Below are 21,261 nucleotides of genomic sequence, written 5' to 3'. Positions count from 1 at the left end.
AAAGATCATAAAGAAAATTAAATTAAATGGGAAAGAGATAAAACAAGTTAAGAATTACAAATACCTAGGGAGTACAATAAATGAGGAAGGAAGATCAAAAGAAAAAAGAAAAAAGAGAAAGAGGAAGACCGAGGAAAAGATACTTTGATCAAATAAAACAAAGCACTGGACTAAAAACATACTACAAAATAAAGAGGAAAGCAAACAGAAGAGAAGAATGGAAGGAAATGCTGCTGAACTACCAGTCATAATATTGATGCAATAGAAGAAGAAGCAGATGTCAATATTCTTAGCTGATGGTTCAATGAGATCTTCATTTTATCAATAAAGCATTGAGATGTTGTTGCTGTCTGAAGCAAAAGTGTTGTCTGTATCTCTTGAAATGGATAAAATTGAGTATCGTGCGGTTATCAAATTCTTTGTAAAAGAAGGTTTAATGCCAAAAGAAATTCATTCGAAGTTCATAAAACTTTATGCGCACTCTTCTCCTTCATTTTTGATAATAAAGAAACGGGCTGTCGAGTTCAAACATGGCCATACCAGCCTTGAAGATGATCCACATGAAGGATGTCCAAAAAGTGTGATGACACCAGAAATCATTGATCAAGTGCACAATATGGTATTGGATGACCGCCGAGTCAAAGTGCGTGAAATTGCTGAGACTATAGGCATTTCAAAAGAATGTGTGGGATATATTTTGCATTAAGAATTGCAAATGAAAAAACTTTGCACAAGATGAGTACTGCGCTTTATCACAGCAGATCAAAAACGCACTTGCATGAAAGTCTCTGAACAGTGCTTGGAGCATTTTAACAAGAATAAAACTGATTTTGTGCATTGATTTATTACTATGGATGAGACTTGGATTCACCATTACACACCAGAATCCAAACAGCAGTCAAAACAGTGGACAGAAGCTGTTTGTTCAGCATCAAAGAAGACGAAGTCGGTTTCATCAGCAGGACAGGTCATGGCATCGATCTTTTGGGATACTAAAGGCATTTTGTTTATTAATTATCTTGAAAAGCGTAAAACAATAACCGGGGAATATTATTCCAATCTTTTATTCTGATCCAGAGTAAACGAAAAAATTCTTGAGAAAAGACCCGGTTCGCAGAAGAAAAAATCATCTTTCATCAGGACAATGCACCTGCCCACGAAGGTGTTTTGGCAATAAGAAAATTAAGGGATCTGCACTCTGAATTGTTGGGACATTCATCCTATTCCTCAGATTTCACTCCCTCTGGCTTCTATTTCTTCCCAAAACTAAAAACTCTTCCTTGCTGGTCAGCATTTTACTTCGAATCAAGAGGTAATTGCAACTGTAGAGGGGTATTTTGCAGTTCTTACTGAGAACCGCTACAGGGACAAGATAATGGCACTGGAATAAATGTATTAGTCTTAAAGGAGATTATGTTGAAAAATAAAAATAATTTTGAAATTATAAATTCGTTTTTTCATTGTTAGACCAAGAACTTTTCAGTCCACCCTCGTATGTATGTATATATATATATATGTGTGTGTGATCATAGGCTTTTACTCGGTTGTTGTGATACATTTTAAAACATAGATTTAATGACTTAAAAAACCGAAATAACTTATACAGATTTTAATGAGAATAATACAACTAGCTTCGGCTTATATCAGCCTGCCTCAGGTATTTATAAAAGAAAAGAATAGTAATAAACATTGAAGTATCTAAAAAACTGGAAATTACAGGTAAAAATTGCCACACATAATTGATACATAAAAAACGTTGTATTTTTTCAAGTTGTTCTAACAGGCGTGCCATTGTTTATTGCAAGTGTGCGTACAGGCTCACGTGAACGCCAATATTGAATAACTGCAGCATGGCTATCTGGGATGTTATAACTCAAATTGTTGTTTAAGTGGACAGGGTTCAGCAGGATTTCCCTTGATTCTACAATTTTTTCTCTCAAACTCATCATCACAGCAAAAAATATTTTCTGATCTATCCCAGCAAACGGAGTGGTTTTGTTGATCATCATTAGGATTATTTGAAAAAAGAACCCATGACTGGATAACGCAATTGCATGAGATCTTTTGTAAGAGATGTCTCTCTTATGCTCTTCTATACATTGTTCAATAGATTTGTTAGTTTGTCCAAAATAAGGGATATTGCAATCGCACCATAATTTATGTACACCTGGATATTTTAGGTTGTGATGAGTAGGCTTTGGATGGCTGATTAGAGAACGGATTTTAGGAAGTGTGGTGAAGAACGTCCTGATATTGTATTTTTTAAGGACTTTAGCTAATTTTTTAGAGACTGTGATAATGTATGGAATGGAGATGCTACCTTTAAAATTAATAGTTTCTGTTGTGCACTGCCCAGGAGGATCCAGAAGAAATTTCTTAATCGTTTTTTCAGAGTATCCATTTTGTTTAAAGATAAGAGTGAGGTGATTTATTTCTTTGTGTAGTTCATCTGGTTCATTCAAGAGAGAGCATGCTCTGTGTCCTAAGGTAGATATAGTTCTAAGTTTTTGTGGTGAAAAATGATGAGAAAGATTATGCAGATATCTATTGGTATGAATAGGTTTTCTGTATATAGAGATTTTTAATCTTTCAGAGCATCGTGTAAGCATGACATCCAGGAAAGGTAAGGAGTTATTATTTTCTAGATCACCAGTAAATTTTATATTAGGATGTTGGATGTTTAGATGATGAAGAAAATCTATGAGAGATGTGTGCCCATGATTCCAAATAATAAAAATATCATCAACATATCGTTTCCAAACTTTTGGTTTAAATGAGAAGGAAGATATGGCTTTCGTTTCAAAATCTTCAAGGAAGATGTTAGCTAGAACTGGGGACAAAGGATTGCCCATTGCCAGGCCTTGTTTTTGTTGGTAAACAGAGTCCTGATATCTGAAGTAACCAGAATGAATGCAATGTTTTAATAAAGCAAACATTTTTTTTGGATAATTTGTCCTTTAGTAATGTAAGTACCTCATCTGTAGGAACGTTAGTAAATAAAGATATAATGTCAAAACTTGCTAGAATATCATTTTCATTGATGTGAATATCTTTTATATGAGAAACAAAATCTGTGGTGTTTTTGATGAAAGATGAAGATTTATTGGAGAAACACTTGAGGTATTTTGCTAGATGTTTAGAATGTTTATATATAGATGAGTCAATTCCTTCCACAATTGGGCGAAGAGGGATGTTTTCTTTATGCATTTTGGGAACTCCATAGATGTGTGGGATAAGAGGATGTAAGAGAGCGTAAAGAGAGGCAAACATTATGAGGAAGTTCACTCGTAGTCTTTAACAAGTTGTTTGTACGGTTTTGTAATTCTCTTGTAGGATCTTCCTGAAGAATTGAATATGTCGAATTATCTTCAAGTAATTGAAACATTTTGTTGTGGTAATCTTCAGAGTTGAGGGTGACTGTGGAATTGCCTTTATCCGCAGGTAAAATAATAATGTTATTGTTCTGTTTTAGATTTTTTAGGGCTTGTCTTTCAGCCAGAGAAATATTATCTGTTGGAGGTTTAGCATTATTGATAATGAAAATCGATTCAATACGAAGAAATTTTGCCAAATGATTAGGAATGAGTGAACTTGCCTTTTCTATTTTTGTAAGAAGAGATTCTTTAGGGATAAATTTTGGTGAGGGAATGAAATTGAGACCTTTGCTAAGAATATCCGTTTCCGCATCCGTTAAAATATGAGAAGATTTGTTCACTACAACTTTTTCAGGATTAATACGGGCTTCGCTATGACCAGATCTGTTTTGTATCCTTTTTAGATTATTAAATTTCCTGATAAGAGTATATTTATTTTTGTTTTGTATTTGTGTGGCTTGTGCTTCACTGTTTTATATATATATATATATATATATATATATATATATATATATATATATATATATATATATATATATAAATATCTCTAACGAGATTATATAATTCTCTCTGCTCAGTCAAATGATCTTCTTTGATGTTGATCATTTGTCAAGTATTGCAATATCTTGTGTTATAGCAGAGCATTATTTCAAAAAAATCAGTTGCAGGTGGTGTTAGAAAAGCAGTGCTTCAAAGAGTGGGGATGAATTCTGTAATATTTTACCTAAACCCAAAATGTTATGGCAATTTCTGAGTTTGAATACAATATTACATGTTTATTTTTCGTAGATCAAACAGATATAATAATCTTTTACATGATCTTTTGTTATTTTCACATCATTGGTACCACTAACATAAGCTGTTCTTTCCCTGAATCCATTGAATCAAATTAAGTGACATGTAGCAATTATGAGAAGTCCACTTTTTAAGTCTTGGTACTCCTATGTCATACCCAGGTAATGATGAAAGCATGCATCACCGCACATAAACACATGTAAACAAATGATCAAACAGACTTTTCACATATGAAAAGTCTGTACTTGTTTTTCAACTTGTATCTTCTTAGATGTAACATAATAAATATGTGATTCAAATACATACAGGTGCATGTGAGTATTTAAACCATCTGAGTTTGTGTTACAGTATTCCTTGATGTAAGATAGGTTCAAATGTGCTTGGATATATTCCAACTAGTGAGTGTTGGTGGGATGCCCTCAGAAAGATGATGGGATTGTTATGTTTATATACAAGTGAAAGGCGTATCAGAAATAAGGGAGCTGAATTTGCAGCAATGATTAAGTCATTGTGGGCAAGAGTAATTGACATATGTGAAACTTCATTAAATGAGGGTGATATACTAAAATTGATAGATAGACAGAATAATATCTTCCAGTAGGACAGTAAAGAGAAAAGAATAGAGAGGGGGAGTATTGACGATGATTGCAGAGAAATTATGTCCACTAAGGATGAAGATATATGCAGAGTATTTCCATCATCAGTGGACACATCTTTTGAAACTTTTTTTTAAAATATGATATACTTTATAAACTCAAGGAACTCTATAAGCTCATCCAGAGCAGGCTTTTACAAACATCCATGTCCACAGTTGGATTTGAACCCACTCCCTCTTGGTTGGAAAGTGGGTATGCTAACCACTCTGACCAGTGATTTGCATATTTGGTATGAGCCTGAAATAAATAGTATATTAAAATGAAGAATGTATACAAAAAAGAAAATAAAAGCTATTTGACTTTCTTCTTTTTCCTTCTAAGCCATTTTCAATCCACTGCTGAATAAAGGTCTCCACCTTGATCTTCCACTTTTCTCGGTCTTCTGCCATCCATCTCTTTCTAGCCAGTTTGTCTATTTCATCTGTTCAAGATACGTACTGTCAACATAAGAAGCCTGAATGGCAAAGAAATGGAGCTAGCTGACGAATTAGATAAGTACCAGATCGACATAATAGGGGGTCACTGAAACAAAAAAAAAGACAAAACTGGTGAGATCTTTCTGAGCAATAAATACAAAATGTTATATTCAGGCAATGACAATCAAGGAAAAGAAGGAGTAGCCATAGTATTCAACACTAACTACAATACTAATCTTCTTGAATGGCAGGCAATATCAAGTAGCGTGATGTGAGCAAATATCAGAATGGGGAACTGGACAATGAGACTTATTTGTGCCTATGGTCCCACAGGAGGTTCTACTAAGAAGTGGAGGAATTTTTCGAGGATTTAGAGAAAGCAACTGACACAATGAAAAAGGAAAAGTTGGTCCCTGTTGGGAATCTAAATAGCAGAGTAGAAAATGATTGTCAGACATACAAAAATATTTTTGGAAAATTTGGAGAAAAGAGCAAAGCTAATAATAATGACAAATACCTGTTGGATTTCTGCTCAGGACATTTTTACTAACACCATGTTCCAACATAAAAATGTGCACAAATTCACATGGAGAGAAGAGGCAAGGAATAAGAAAAGTCTCAATGACTATGTTATTGTTGATAGTGATGTTTTCTCCCTGGTGCAGGACACCAGAGTGTACAGAGGATTTGAAATTGGAAGTGATCACTATTTAGTCTTGAGCAGGATAAAATTGAATTTCATATTGAAAAGAAAACATGTAAGAAAGTTTTAAAGGGAATAAAAGTTGAGCAGCTCTCAGATGTGAACTGTAGATTAAAATACACGAACATTATTCAAGAAAAAATGGAAGAGTTTGAGAACAGGAACCAAACCTTGGAGATTCGATGGCAAACGCTGATTGCATCAGCTAGAGAGGCATGTGTTGTGGTTGTCTGCAAGGATAGAAAAATCAGAACTCCATGGTGGACACGGAAAGTTAAAGAGGCAGTGAAGGAAAAGAAGAAAGCATATCAAATAATCCTGGAAAATAAGTCAGCTTGTGCTCTTAGAGAATACAGAGACAAATGTAGGAAAGCTAAACAAAAGTCATGGGAAGACTTCGGTAAGAACATAGAAAATAAAAATCTAGAAGTTGCAAGGTATTCTGAAGGTTGTTGAATAAGCTCAGAAATGGAGGAAAGAGAACTGTAAAAGGAATTAGAGATGATAAAGGTCACATGAAAACTGGAGAAAAAGATATCCGTAAAGCATGAAGTAGTTACATTGAAAAATTGGTAAATGAAACAAGCATCAATAGCACAGTGGTAAAAAAAAAACACTCAACAGGCATGCAGTCAGGAATACATATCCATATGGATTTGAACCCACTCTAGGTGGCGCTAGTGGGCCAAGTGCTGCGGACCTGTTTTGAAGAGCTCCTGATTCAGATAAGTTTTTACTAGGAATAATTAAGTATATATGCGTAATTGTTTGAGTAAGAGCGGCTGTAAACGTTGTACGCTACCGGTATTATTAGTGTGGGTTTTTTTCTTGTCTAAACTAAATTACGAAATCGTTATTATTAGACCTAGTAACCGGCAGAGAAAAAAAAAAAAAAAAAAAATGGCGGCGGCATTGTCATTCCATGATTTGAATGTAGATTTCAGTCGTTTCGTTAAGTGTGAGGTCTGTTATATGTATTCCTTCGATTACATAAATGATTTGTGGATGTTTAGTGCAGATGGAAGAAGGGTGTGTGCGAAGTGTGACCTGAACGAAGAACTAATGAATGCGAATATGAAATTGATGACAGAAAGTGCTAGTACCGATTGTGTCGCGATTGCACGTTTGAAAAAAAAAGGATGGTGAGCAAGAGAAGCGAAAAAATGTTAAAAAATCAGGAAAAAAGAAAAAGAGCGATTTGACAACCGTAACGGATGTTAAAAGGGACGAAAGTGAGGTGGAAAGAAATGAAATTCAGAGAACGAATGAAAGTAGAACTTGCGTAATGCAGAAATCGCAAGTAAAAAAAATCGAAAGAATAAATGATGGCGAAAGTTCGACGCATGTTGGACCGAAAGTACTGAAACAAAGAAAGATGAATGACAGTAAAAGTGAGAAGAATGATAGCAAAAGTTGGACGCATGTTAGTCCGAAAGTACGGAAACAAAGAAAGATAAATGAGAGTGAAAGTGAGAAGAATGATAGTGAAAGTTGGACGTATGTTGGACCGAAAGTACGGAAACAAAGAAGGATGAATGAGAGGGAATGTGAGAAGAGGGGGTCGAGAGTTAGAAAGTTAGAAAGATTTAATAATAGAGAGAATGTGTCGCGAGGTTCGGAAAGTGAATTAGATTGGATGAGGCAAGAAATGAAATGGATGCGGAATGAAATTAAGAGAATTCAGGTCAAAACTATTAAAATAAATCATGATGGCATGAAAGAGTTAACGAAAGATGAGCGAGTGGCGTTGTATGGCGACTCCATTATTAAAGGTGTGCTAGAGGATAAAATGCACAAGGTATGTTTTCCAGGCGGTAAAATAAGTAGAGTGATTGAGGCATTGGATATGAGGCGGGAGCGAGCAAAAGAGTTAATTATATTAATTGGTACAAATGATTTGAGAGAGAACAAAGAGCATGTCAAAATGAATGTCAAGAGACTGCTTGGAAAGATAAAAGAGAATAGTGTGACAGGAAGGGTGGTCAGTGTGTTGCCTAGGTACGATTGTGGTGAAATGAGGCGGAGAGCAAGGATTATGAATAGTATTCTGGCCGAAATGTGTGAGGAGATGGGAGTACAGTTTGTTAATGTGTGGAATGAGTTTGAGGGACGAAGTGAGCTGTATGGGAGCGATGGACTGCATTTGAGTGGTTATGGTGTGAGTCGCTTGGAGACACTGCTGCTGGAAGGTAGAGGAAGTAAATAGAGAAAATGAATCAGATCGAGAGGGGAGTGATGTGGAAGAGCAGTAGAGTAAGATAGGAGAGATTGAAGAAGTGGAAATGAATGGAGAGGTGAGTAGAATGAGTATAGAAAATGAGAGAATGGGTGTGCAAGAGGAGCAGGGAAACGGGGAGGCCCAGGGTGGACAGGGATACACAGCGTGAGAAAGGTGGATGCTCCAAGAGGAGGTGAGAGCATGTGTAGGCAGGAAAGTAATGGGATGACCAGGGATCAAGAGGAAACAGATGTTGTTGCAAAGGGTTCTAAAATGAAGAAGCAGAAAGAGAAATGGCCCCAGTCCAGCATGGAGAGATCACATCGAGTGAGTGGTATCAGTGGAACTAGCTGTAGATCCAAAAATGAGTTGTTGTGTTTGTATACCAATGCTAGAAGTATAAGGAACAAGTCGGATGAAATGGTTGCACTAATTGCGTCTGTGCACCCAGAGATTGTCGGAATAAGTGAGACATGGTTAGATAAGGATGACATCCTGACAGGAATAGAGATGGAAAGGTATGATGTGTTTCGTGAGGATAGAAGGGGTAAAAAGGGAGGGGGAGTGCTATTGATGATAGAGAAAGAGTTATGTCCATACAAGGTAGAGATGCAAGAGGGAAATAGGGCCAGTGGTTATTGAGGCAGTATGGTGTGAGATAGAGGTGAATAGAATCAAATACTTGGTGGGATGTTGTTATAGACCTGGTAATGTGGATGGTGGTGATAGTGAAATGTATAGTCAAATAAGAAAAGGGTGATCATTATGGGTGATTTTAATTATGGCAATATAGACTGGAATGAAGAGATAGCGACTGGAAGTAAAGAAAATGAGTTTCTTGAGTTTTTGAGGGATAACTACCTCAGACAGTATGTAACAGAGGGCACACGAGGATTAAGGGTCTTGGATTTGGTCATCTCATCGGAGGATGTAATTATAAATGAGGTGTCAAATCATCCACCAATTGGTGAAAGTGACCATGAGGTGATTACCTGGGTGGTTGCCAGCAGTGCAAGGACCCCTGTGAAAAAAGGGTATATGTGGAACTACAAAGGGGGTGATTATGAAGAGCTCAGGAGACAGCTTGCAGATGTAGCATGGAATGAGGAGTTAGCTGGAAAAGAGATCAATGCAGCTTGGCGGATTTTCAAAAACTATTTAGTAGATGCAATGTCTAAATGTATACCACGAGTGAGAAGGTTAAATAAGGTAGGTGTGAGATGGATGAATAAAGAGATTAAGCATGCAATACAGAAAAAAAAGGCATTGTGGAGACAGCATAAGAGAAGTGGAAGTAACCAATTTCATGAGGTCTACAAAGACCAGGCAAGGAGGGTGACTTGGTTGGTGAGAGTAGCTAAAGAGAGGTATGAACAGCAGTTAGCTAATGAAGCCAAAAAGAATCCTAGGGAGTTTTTTCAATATGTAGCCAGCAAAAGAAAGAATGATTATGGAAGGATGACATTAATTGGAGGAAATGGTATAAAGACAGCTGCTGCAGAATGTGTTGTGGAGATACTTAATGAGCAATTCATAAAGATCTTTCAATCTTGTGAATGTGACTTCATGGAGAGATTAAGAGCAGTTGATGATGGGGAGGAGAGACTGACTGTAAGTGAGCAAGAGGTGTTTGGGGAGTTGAGTAAACTAGATGTAAATAAGGCTGTGGGACTTGATAATATATCACCACATATTCTGAAGGAGTGTGCCAGAGAGTTAACACCTGCCTTGACATATTTTTTTAATACGAGTCTTGCATTTGGTCAAGTTCCTAAAGAGTGGAAGGAGGGCAAGATTGTGCCACTTCATAAAGGAGGTGATCGAACTCAAGCATCAAACTATAGGCCTATCTGTGTGTCAGGTGTTGTGGTTAAGTTGTTGGAGAAGCTTGTGAGAACTAGGATCCAGAGTTGGGTTGACAACAATGGTATAATCTTTGATGGACAGCATGGATTTGCTAAAGGGAGGTCATGTTTTAGTAATCTACTTACTTATTACAATAAAGTGACTGCTTCCTTGGACAGAGGAGAAGGATACACAGTAATATATTTGGATTTTGCAAAAGCTTTTGATAGAGTACCTCATGATAAGTTGACAGTCAAACTAGAGCAGATGGGGTTGGATATTAGATTAGTGCATTGGATTGGAGACTGGCTATCTGATAGGTATCAACAAGTTGTGTATGGGGGTGCAATATCCAGGAAAAGGAAAGTCACTAGTGGAGTGCCTCAGGGGTCTGTTTTAGGGCCATTACTATTTAACTTATATATTAATGATATTGGTGAAGATTTGGATGGAGATATTCAGTTGTTTGCAGATGATGCAAAGTTGGGACGAACCATAAAGAGTAGTGAAGATGTTGTGGCCTTGCAAGAAGACTTGAATAAATTGAGTGATTGGGCGAGCAAATGGGGATGTGAGTTCAATGTTGCAAAATGTAAGGTTTTAAAATTTGGAAAACAAAGATGGGATGCAGAATTTATGCTTGGTGAGAATATATTGTTGGAAGTAGAGGAAATAAGAGATCTGGGGGTGATAGTGGATAAGGATCTAAAATTTAGGGGACACATCGCCAAAATTGTGAAGACAACACAAAGACTTCTGGGAATGATGCGGAGGACACTGACATGTAGAAGTAGGGAGATACTTGTTCCAATGTATAAGGCTTTGATTAGGCCACACTTGGACTATTGTGCCCAGATTTGGTCACCAGGTTTTCAGAAGGATGAAGAGATGTTGGAAAGGGTCCAAAGGCGACTGACTAAGGTAGTTTCTGACCTCTGGAATGTTGAGTATGAGGAAAGATTGACAAGATGTAATTTGCAGAGTCTCGTGGAGAGAAGGAAGAGGGGAGATATGATAGGGACCTACAAGTTGGTAAGGGGTTGTTATAGGATCAATGGTGGAGAAGTTCTACAGAGAATAGTGGGAGATCAGGGGAGAACCAGAGGTCATCCCTGGAAACTGTATAAGGAGGGTGTGAGTAAGGGAGTGAGAGGCAGGTTTTTTTCGTGCAGAGTTGTGAGTGATTGGAATGCCTTGCCTGAGAGCGTGGTGTCTGCAAGTAGTTTGAATGTGTTTGAGACACGGTATGATGAGATGTGTATGTAAGATAAAGGACCTCCTAGATGAGTCTTTGACTCCATGAGGTCTTGTTTAATAATAATAATAATAATAATATACTTGAAGTAGAAAAGCCATCAAAGGCCTGAAATGTGGAAAGGCAACTGGAGTAGATGATATTCGACCAGAAGTGCTCAAGTGTGGTGGTATAAAACTCTTTCAGTGGCTGCACTGCATAGTTCAGAAGACCTGGACCGAGGGATGAATTCCAGATGATTGGAGAAGAGCTCTCATATTATGTTAATATAACAAAGTTCTGTATTTAAGTTTTGTAGATCTGGAAAAGGCATATGACAGGGTGCCAAGAGAGAGAAGCTGTTCAAAACGCTACAGTTATGTGGTGTCATATGGGGCATTATATCAAGCAATATTTAGTCTTTATTTGAGTTTTAAGTCAGCAGTTAGAATTGAAGGAAGTACAGGAAGATGGTTTAATGTTAAATCTGGTGTCAGACAACGATGTACATTATCTATATGGATCACATTATGAAGGAAAGTGGTATTAACCCTTATATCAAAATTGGAGATGTTAAACTCTGCTCTTTATGCAGATGATGTTATACTTTTAAATAAATCCAGTACAAGTCTGCAAGATTCCCTGACTAAATTGAATAAGTGTTGTAATAAATTTTGCATGAAAATCAGCCATAACAAGACAAAGACAATAAAAATAGGCAGAAACATTGAAAATATGAACTGCTTTGTGAATGAAGAATCTATAGAACATGTAAAACATTTCAGCTACTTAAGCACAATTTTTGGTGAATATGGTAAATTAAATATGGAAACAGACAACAGAATCAACAAAGCCAGGAAGAAAGTGTTAACTGAACAGATTTATATGGAAGGAAAGAGAAATTAGTCAAAACACTAAATTAGTTGTATACAAGACAGTGTTCAAACCAATTTTCACTTATGGATCTGAGAGCCGGGTTAGAAATAAAACACTTGACCAAAGACTAGAGACCACAGATATGAGAGTCCTGAGAAAGATTAGGGGAATGAACAGATGGCATCAACAGCAATATCATATTAAAAAAGAGGATATTAGTTAAGAACTTGACATTGTTAGCATCCAAGAATGTGTTAGCAGAGCTAATCTCAGGTGGTATGGTCACTTAAACAGAATGGGAGAGGAAAGATTAGCAAAACAAGTGTTCTCTGCCAGATTGGCAGATAAAAGACCCAAAGGAAGAACAAGACATAGGTGGATAGATACAGTAAAAATTGCCTTAGAAGATAGAAATATGAGATCTGGTAATCTTAGAGTCTTGACAGGTAACAGACTGATTTGGAGGAAAATTGTAGATAGGAAGTTAGTAATAATGTAAATTTTTCATGTAGTAGTATCATATCCTGTACACCCCTTGAGGGTACATGGTAGGAATTTGATGATGAAGTTTCTTTTTCACTATGGCCTATAAATTTTCTGTTGGGTTAATTTCAGGAGAGTTACCTGGCCACTGAAGCAATTGGATATTGTGATTTTTGAGGAACTTTTTCACTTTTTTTGAAGTGTGGCATGGAGTGAGATCCTGTTTGAAGATGAGTTCTTTGTCTTTCTGGATCTGTGGGACTGCTCTTTTCCCCAATATTTTTGTGTATTGGTCACTTTCCATCATACCTTAAACAGAACAAATGAATCATCAAACCCAGAACATTTTTTAGGTGGGTGTTTAGGAGCTTGTTGAAGATAGGCTGGAGAAGTCTTCTCAGCTGCTGATTTGTGAACATAGGGTACTTAGCAAAAAATGGCTCTCATCTAAGAATATGACCTTCTTGCACTTCTCAACAGTGCAATCTGTGTACACTTTTGTCCACTTGAGCCTCTTTTTCTGCATAGCCTTCATCAACAGTTGTTTCTTTTTTGGGCTGTGGGCAGTCCTCCCTCCTGCCAACAATCTTGGTATGTCAGAAACAATAATCCCACTAGCTGCCAAGTCTATATTACGTCTGCAGCAGGCAATGTTGGATTTGTTTTGCTTTTCCTAAATGCTTTCTTGGAGATTATCCATTTTATAGCTACACAAAATGAATAAAACACTATGAATATCAACTTGTTTACACTATTAAAAATGCACAACACTATTAATAAACATTGTAGAGAACAGTGTTTTTAAACATGCATTAAATTAAAACATGCAGCTCTCAACTAAAATAGTGAACTAGAACCAAAATTCAGCTTGTTCGGATTAATTTGTTCGCTACTGTATATAACCATTCTTAACTGAAAACTCTGAATCAAAACTATACAATGATTCTTCCCAATTAGAACAAAGTAGATTTGGTTAATCCTCTAAATGCTATTACCATATCCAGAACTCTTTATTTCCCTCCCCTCTTCCCCAGTTGTGTTGTATCAGGTACAAGCATACCCTGGTCATACACCACTTAGGTTCCAGGTGACCGTCATATCACTGCTTTTTTTGTGTGCGTGTGTGTAGCTGCATGCGATGGTTTAATAACATTTTTAAGCAGTCATATACGAGGTAGTATCAAAAAGTTTAGAGACTAGCTCTGTTTACGAGAAATTACTTTATTTATCTACGTTTACACACTATCACCTTCAGAATAGTCCCCTTGCATATCAATACAGTGCTCCCAGCATTCTTGCCGCTTCTCGAATGTGTCCTGGAAGTCTTCTTTTCGAAACATGTCAAGCACCTTCTGCGATTTGCGCTGGATCTCCACAATGATGTCAAAACAGTGATCTTTGAGCTGGATCTTCATCTTCGGGAAGAGGGCGAAGTCTGCAGGAGCCAAATCTGGCAAGTAGGGTGGGTGCAGAAGTGAGATCATGTTGTTTCTAGTGAGAAACTCACGTGTGAGAAGAGCTCGGTGACAGGGTGCATTGGAGTTGAAATGTAGGTAGTGACCTGTATTGGTCAGTTTTCTGTACACCGATAGATTTATACTGCCATCAATTTGTTTTTTGATTAAGATGTCTAAAAACGGAAGTTGTTTTTCTCTTTCAAGTTCCAGGGTGAATTTAATAGAATGATGGAAGGCGTTGATCTTTTTGGGAAAATCATATATGTCATCTTTGTTATTGTTCCATACGATGAAGATATCGTCCACATATCTAAACCAAATTTTAGGTTTAGGAAAAATTTACGATAAGATTATTACCGCCTCACACAGCAAATGATCTAAGACTAAAAAGTTGTACAATACTTTCCTCTCCCTATTCCACAAAACAAAACTTCTCATCACTAGATAAAAGAACTATTCGTGATTTAAAAAACAACAAAGACATCATAATACTTAAAGCAGATAAAGGAAACAGTACTGTAATACTGAACTCAAAGGACTATGAGGACAAAGTCAACCATCTACTATCTGACTTGTCTGTATACCGTCTTTTAACAAAAGATCCAACATTAAAAAACCACAATGATACCAATGAATTACTACGCAATTTATCCAACTGGCCAACAGACTTGATTAAAAAACTAAAATCGATGCATCCTTTAACTCCGAGACTCTATGGCGTGCCAAAAGTGCACAAAGATGGTATTCCTTTACGCCCAATCGTTGATGCAATCAACTCTCCTACCTACTTATTGTCAAAACATCTCTCGAAACTCTTACAGCAACACATCCACAACTCAGAGAGTTACATCAAAAACTCCGGACATTTTGTGGAAAAGCTAAAAAACATCAAGATATCGGATAATGATCTTCTAGCCAGCTTAGATGTCACCTCTCTCTTTACAAACGTTCCTGCAGTAGAGGTCATTGACATCTTAAGTACCTTGTTCCCACAAGATATAACCTCATTGTTTGCTCACTTCCTAAACTCCAATTATTTTTCTTGGAAAAATAAGATCTATCAACAATTAACAGGCTTGGCAATGGGGAGCCCACTCTCACCTTTATGTGCTGACCTCTTTATGGAAGACTTAGAAAAAAAAATCTTATCGCAAATTTTTTCTAAACCTAAAATTTGGTTTAGATATGTGGACGATATCTTCATCGTATTGAACAATAACAAAGATGACATATATGATTTTCTCAAAAAGATCAACGCCTTCCATCATTCTATTAAATTCACTCTGGAACTTGAAAGAGAAAAACAACTTCCGTTTTTAGACATCTTAATCAAAAAACAAATTGATGGCAGTATAAATCTATCGGTGTACAGAAAACCGACCAATACAGATCGCTACCTACATTTCAACTCTTCTCACCACATCTCACATAAACTCAGCATTGTAGACAGGGTGCATTGTTATCGTGGAGCATCCAGTTTTTCGCACGCCACAGATCTGGTCGCTTTCGCTGAATGTCCTCCCTCAGACGCCTTAAAACCTGGCAGTAGAACTCGCTATTGATGGTCTGGCCCATGAGGACGAATTCTCGATGCGCAATGCTGCGAATGTCGAAAAAGACAATGAGCATGCACTTGGTCGAGCTGCAGACCTGCCTCGCCTTTTTCAGTCGTGAAGATGATGAGCTCTTCCACTGTGAAGACTGTTGCTTCATCTCAGGGTTGTACCTGTACACCCAAGTTTCATCACCGGTAATGATCCTCGAATTTCACGTTTTTTCAAATGTGAATTTCACGTTTGCTCTTTGTTCTAACTTGCTGTCCATGATGAAATCGCAGATGTGGTAACGCAGGTGGTCAGAATAGCATCAGTTGCACAGCTCCCAATGGACGATGTCTTTTAGCACACTGACTTATGAAGGTAGGTGCTCCCTGTGACTGTGCATGCAGCCTTTTGCTGCCATCTGTTGGCATGTTACAAACCTAGTCTCGAAACTTTTTGATACCACCTTGTATGTGAGTAAATTACATAAATATCAGTTATACAAACAAAAAATTTTAAATAATTTTTGTGAAGATAAATGCTATTCTGTATAGCTTGGCTTAAAGGAACATGACATTGTGAATTTATGAATAACTGTAGTATTAACTAGTGTAGGGCTTTCACTTCACTTAGAACTTTATCTCTCTTTTAATAACTGTAACAACAATAGGTCAAGGTAAATTTAGCTTGCAGCCTATCTTAGGTTTGACACACCATCATCACTAAATTCAATCATTTTAATATCTAATATAATTGGTTTGCACATCTTGTTTTCACTGGAAGCAACAGCACTCTTACTTTTAAATTTTATCCATTATTAACAACAATAAAATAAAATAATAGTTATAAACTGTTTTTAATTCAAGCAAAACACAGAGATACAACGAGCAGCAGTGTTGTAAACAAACATTTCACAAAAACTTCATATCAGTTGATTCATGCACGCATCATGTCACTAAAATGTATGAGTGAATGCAGTATTGTATATATGGGCATTTGTCATAATTGAAAAATATCATAAGGAAGGTTATTACCATAATTATTTGCTGTTAGCTGCATTTCTTTCTCTTCTGTATCCTTTATTTTCTCCTAATTGTCCTCCTCCTTTTTCTCTTCTCATTCTTGTTCTCATTTGTGCCTGTAGCAGCAACCAGCTGTATATTTTGTCCTGATGGTCACCATCTCATACCAGAGAGCATTAAATGCATTTTTTCTCATGACTCTGATTTTTCTTTTAACTTTTTATTTTAACTTTTTATTTGGTTGAATTTCTTCTGTTATCATCAGTAGTAATTTTCCTTCTCCTATCCTGTTCCTCTGTCCTCCCCGAGAATACAATAATGGTTAGCCTAGTGGCTGTGTGCTTTGCAACCTAGGGAAGGAGTGTCCTAGGTTCGATTCCTGTTGGTGACGTGAGGAGCTGAAGGATCTTCCTCAGCCATAGCCAAGTTAGCTGGTCTTGGGCGTGGACAGTAGGGTTTTCCCCCAGTTTATCCTGGGGGTTTTTTCATCCTGTAAAGCAGGCAAACCGGCCTTGAGAACTCAACACTACAGGACATAGGATACACTGGGGGCGTAGGGGTGACCACCTTATCCTGTGAATGGTTTGAGGTCTGATGATTAATAAACCCTCGACACTGCAAGGTAAAAGGGGGTAAAAGGAAGATGAGAAGTATATCTTCCTTCATCAAGTAAATCTTACTAATATCTATATTTTTGCCCAATTCACACTGACTGCCTAACACTTCTTCATATTCCTAATGTTTCTAGCATTTATATATGTGAACTGCAATTTCACTTGTTCCTTACCCTTGCATTTTTTAATAGCTACCCATTCTAGTCTGTTACCTTAGGTACAATATTTATCACTCCTTAATTAATCCTATTCTCATACTCATTTACCTCATATGTATACCTACACACATGCTCATCTGTCATGCTTAATTTACCCTTTGCAGAATCAGGGAAATTAAGACTGAATGACCAACCCTTTCTCTAGATGCTCAACTCTAGATCCATTTCAGGTGATAGCTTTCATATATATATATATATATATATATATATATATATATATATATATATATATATTTTTTTTTTTTAGATGTTCTTTAACTTTCGAACATCTGCAAACTGTACATTGTTTCTCCTACACAGTATTAACTGTATGAACTTATTTCCTATCAAGGCCCATCTTTTCAATTTGCTTTTGCTACAGAAAATATTGCAAGAGAAAATTATTTATCTTTCCTCTCTCACTCTTCCCTTTTACTTCATCCAGTAATTCTTTCATATCCTTTATCATACTAACTAGTCACCTTTCACTGCAAAAATTATCATCTCTTTTTTCACTTATCCTTTTTTTGCATTCTAACAGCTTGACTAATATCTTTAAACTTAAGTGTAGTAAAACATGATTCCATTACTCTAATCAAGCAATACTCCATTATCATGGAATTACAATACAGTACTCTCTCTTTACTTTCTTTCTCGTGCTGTTTCAAACTTTCTTTTCTCTTATTTTATACCTCTTCTTACGTTTCTGCTCTGTTGCTTGCTGAGTGAGTTTAGTCAGTTGAGCCTCATTCTTTATCCTCTGTAAAACAGCATAAGCATGCTGTTTTTTTTTCATTGCTGTCATCTCACCATTTTTATCATTTATCACTGCTGACTGTTTTTTATTGTGTCTCCCATCATTTGTATTTCTTCCATCTTCATCCACTACTGTAACTGCATTCTTAACAATTTCAGCTACAATGGTCAAAAAGCATGAAGTCCTATTGCAAGACTCCGGACTCCGTACTCGTACATTTTCATTCTCTACATTTAAATAATTGATTTCTTCTTTCATTGCTCAGATTCATTTCATTCCTGCCACTCATTCTTTAAACCCCCCCCCATTACAGTTTCCAGTAGGACTCTTTTACTGGCATTCACTTATCCCACCATTAGTCCTCTTATTCTTGATCTTACTGTCATCTCTGAACTTCTGTTTATGCCAAGCTCCTATCTCAAGTTCCCTCCAGCATACTTTATAATTTCACATCTCCTCTCCTGCAACTTGTTTTTAATTTTATTTGTTTTAATGTAATTTTATTTGCTTTCATATACAGAAAAACTTCTGCAATATTTTAGTGGAGTATTTTGATCTGTTTAATTATATAGTGTCATTCATTAAAAGAGAGATTTTTCTATTTTCTAGGATCCTATCAGTAAAGAAATGTTGAAAGAGTTGATATTTGCTGTCTCGTGTAGTGGCTCTACTAAACCAGCTCGTAGGAAATCAGAAGCTGAAAGTAACAGTGCAACATCTGCACCTGGATATGGACTACCAGCTTAAAATCTTTCGCTGTTTCATAAAAAATAGCTATTTATTCAATCTAAATATATTTTAAAATATAGTTGTATAATGACCTTTTCAATGATAATTTACTTTTGCCAATAAATGGGATTGATTGATTCAAAAATAAGAAAGTAACTGGTGGTGATCACACCCTTAACAACTTTATGGCAAAATTGTCAGTACCATTTTCTTTCATTATAAAATTTTTAATATTTGACTATTCATGAATGGCTTGTAAGAATACTGGGAGCCACTCTTTTAAGGCAGCATGCTTCTATAAAAGGCATTTAAAAAATAGACATTGCATCTTGGGACTTAATGTTTGATTAGTCAGTAGTGCAGTGTCATTGTTGTGCTTCACTGTGTATGTGTGTTTCATGCACACAAATTCTCAAAGAGTGTCCTGAATAAATTACAGAATGATTGCAGACCAATCATTTTGCAATATCTCTGACACCACAGACATATTATTTTATTTGTCCAAAAATGTTATTTTCTAGAATAAGTACTGTACATTATTCCATCAGTTAGGTGTGGTCATTATGATGTAGGTAAATAAACTTGATAAACTTACATCCATTGATGTAAGTTTATCATCATTTAGTGGATCTTTCCAGGAGAGTAGCAAAACCATAATTGGACCAATAGAAAATTAAAGTATGTGAAATACTCAGCTGAAAATCTACAAAAAAAAAATATAATAATAATAATGGAACAATATTCTACAGTGAAACATTATCTTAGTTTGGACTACAACCCTTGTTATTGTCTAGAAAAATGAATGCCATATGTTATATTGATATTATGACAATTCTTTGTTGCTTGTGCTGTGACAGCTCTATAGAAATGATCCATTGATGTAAGTTTATCATCATTTAGTGGATCTTCCCAGGAGAGTAGCAAAACCATAATTGGACCAATAGAAAATTAAAGTATGTGAAATACTAAGCTGAAATTCTACAAAAAAAAAAATATATATATAATAATAATGGAACAATATTCTACAGTGAAACATTATAATGATAGGCAAGAAGATGGTGTGAATTTTATGAAGCATGATAACACCTTGCCATATGTAAAAACTTTCACATCTGTAGATGATTGGCTCTGTTACATCTAGTTCTGGGAATCTTGTTAACGTTATGATTGTGGTTATGAACAAACTGAAGATAAAGACGGCAATGTGAAAGATAAATTTCATAAAGATGTAGAAAGGATACGAAATTCTTTACTTGGGCATTGTATAAAATAAGTTATTGACACCATGGAATCAAAAGACTCGTGGTGGGTGATGCAGTGCTACGCAGCAATCTTATCAAACTTTAAATTTATTCAGTGTGTCCACATTCACCGCACTGTCAGGAAATGCATTAAACTTAGCAACCACTATCCATTCAAAGAACTTGCTCTTCACTCCTTTACTCACATCCTCCTTATACAGTTTCCATGGATGGTCTCTTGTTCTATCCCCTCACACTTCCATTCTATGAAATTTTTCTACATTAATCTAGTAACAACCCCCCCCCCCCCTTACCAAATAAACATATCACATCTCAATCATATCCTCTCTCTCTTCTTCCTATTCATGAGACTTGGCAAATTGAATTACCTTGGTCTATCTTTGTGTACCACATTTCAGTGACACTACTACCTTGGTCTTCTCTGAAATCATTTTGAATATAACCTCATCACCACTAGGTTATATTCAAAAACAAGGAGACCAAATCTGCTTATAATAATCCATATGAGGCCTGATCAAGTCACAAAATGGAACCATTGCATGACTTGATCAGGCACCTGCCCTGTGCCTTGTATCATTCATGTTCCTGTTAGTCACCTTTCTCCTTAAATTCCATCTACAATTGTTTCATTTTTTGCAGCTCCAGCTTAATGATATTATTCATCCATTTAACTCCTGACTATAGGTATGCAGTCCGCCAATACCTCCCTCAATCTGATATGACGACAGTGCAACTTGTGCAATGTAACTCCTGAACTTCAGTACTTGTACATCACTACTTTCAGATCTGTTGTCTCCTCAACCTCCTCTAAAATTTGCCCATCAAGTGTATACACTGCATCTCATTGTGGCCTAACAAGAACATTATGCTTTAGAGCATTGAACAGACAGCTCCACCTACTTATTATTATTTATTATATTATTACTATTATGGGCTACTCCAAGGAGTCCTTAGACTCATCAAGGATGATCATAAACATCATGTCAAGAACTATCCATCATTTGCGCAGTATCTGTCATACTTTGCTTTCAACTCATTTGTAGTCATGGCACCCACAGCAGACTCTGGTAACCTATTCCACT

General features: G+C 36.4%; 1 protein-coding gene across 1 annotated transcript in view; it reads left to right on the top strand.

The window, feature by feature from the left end:
* Positions 1-19,362, top strand: part of LOC150100948 (glutamate receptor ionotropic, kainate 2-like) — a 369,413-nt gene extending 350,051 nt beyond the window's left edge. The window contains exon 15 of the mRNA XM_090401147.1: positions 18,798-19,362. Within this exon, the coding sequence (XP_090257273.1) occupies positions 18,798-18,935 (138 nt within the window). The 3' untranslated portion in view covers positions 18,936-19,362. The remainder of the gene's footprint in view (positions 1-18,797) is intronic.
* Positions 19,363-21,261: the final 1,899 nt, after the last annotated feature.

Source organism: Typopeltis vanoorti, chromosome 12 (assembly GCF_054136105.1).
Source record: "Typopeltis vanoorti isolate ZY-2024b chromosome 12, IOZ_Tvanoo_1.0, whole genome shotgun sequence".
Taxonomy (NCBI): Eukaryota; Metazoa; Arthropoda; class Arachnida; order Uropygi; family Thelyphonidae; genus Typopeltis; species Typopeltis vanoorti.
Note: the sequence above shows the minus strand (reverse complement) of the source record. Positions and strands in the feature narration are given on the sequence as shown.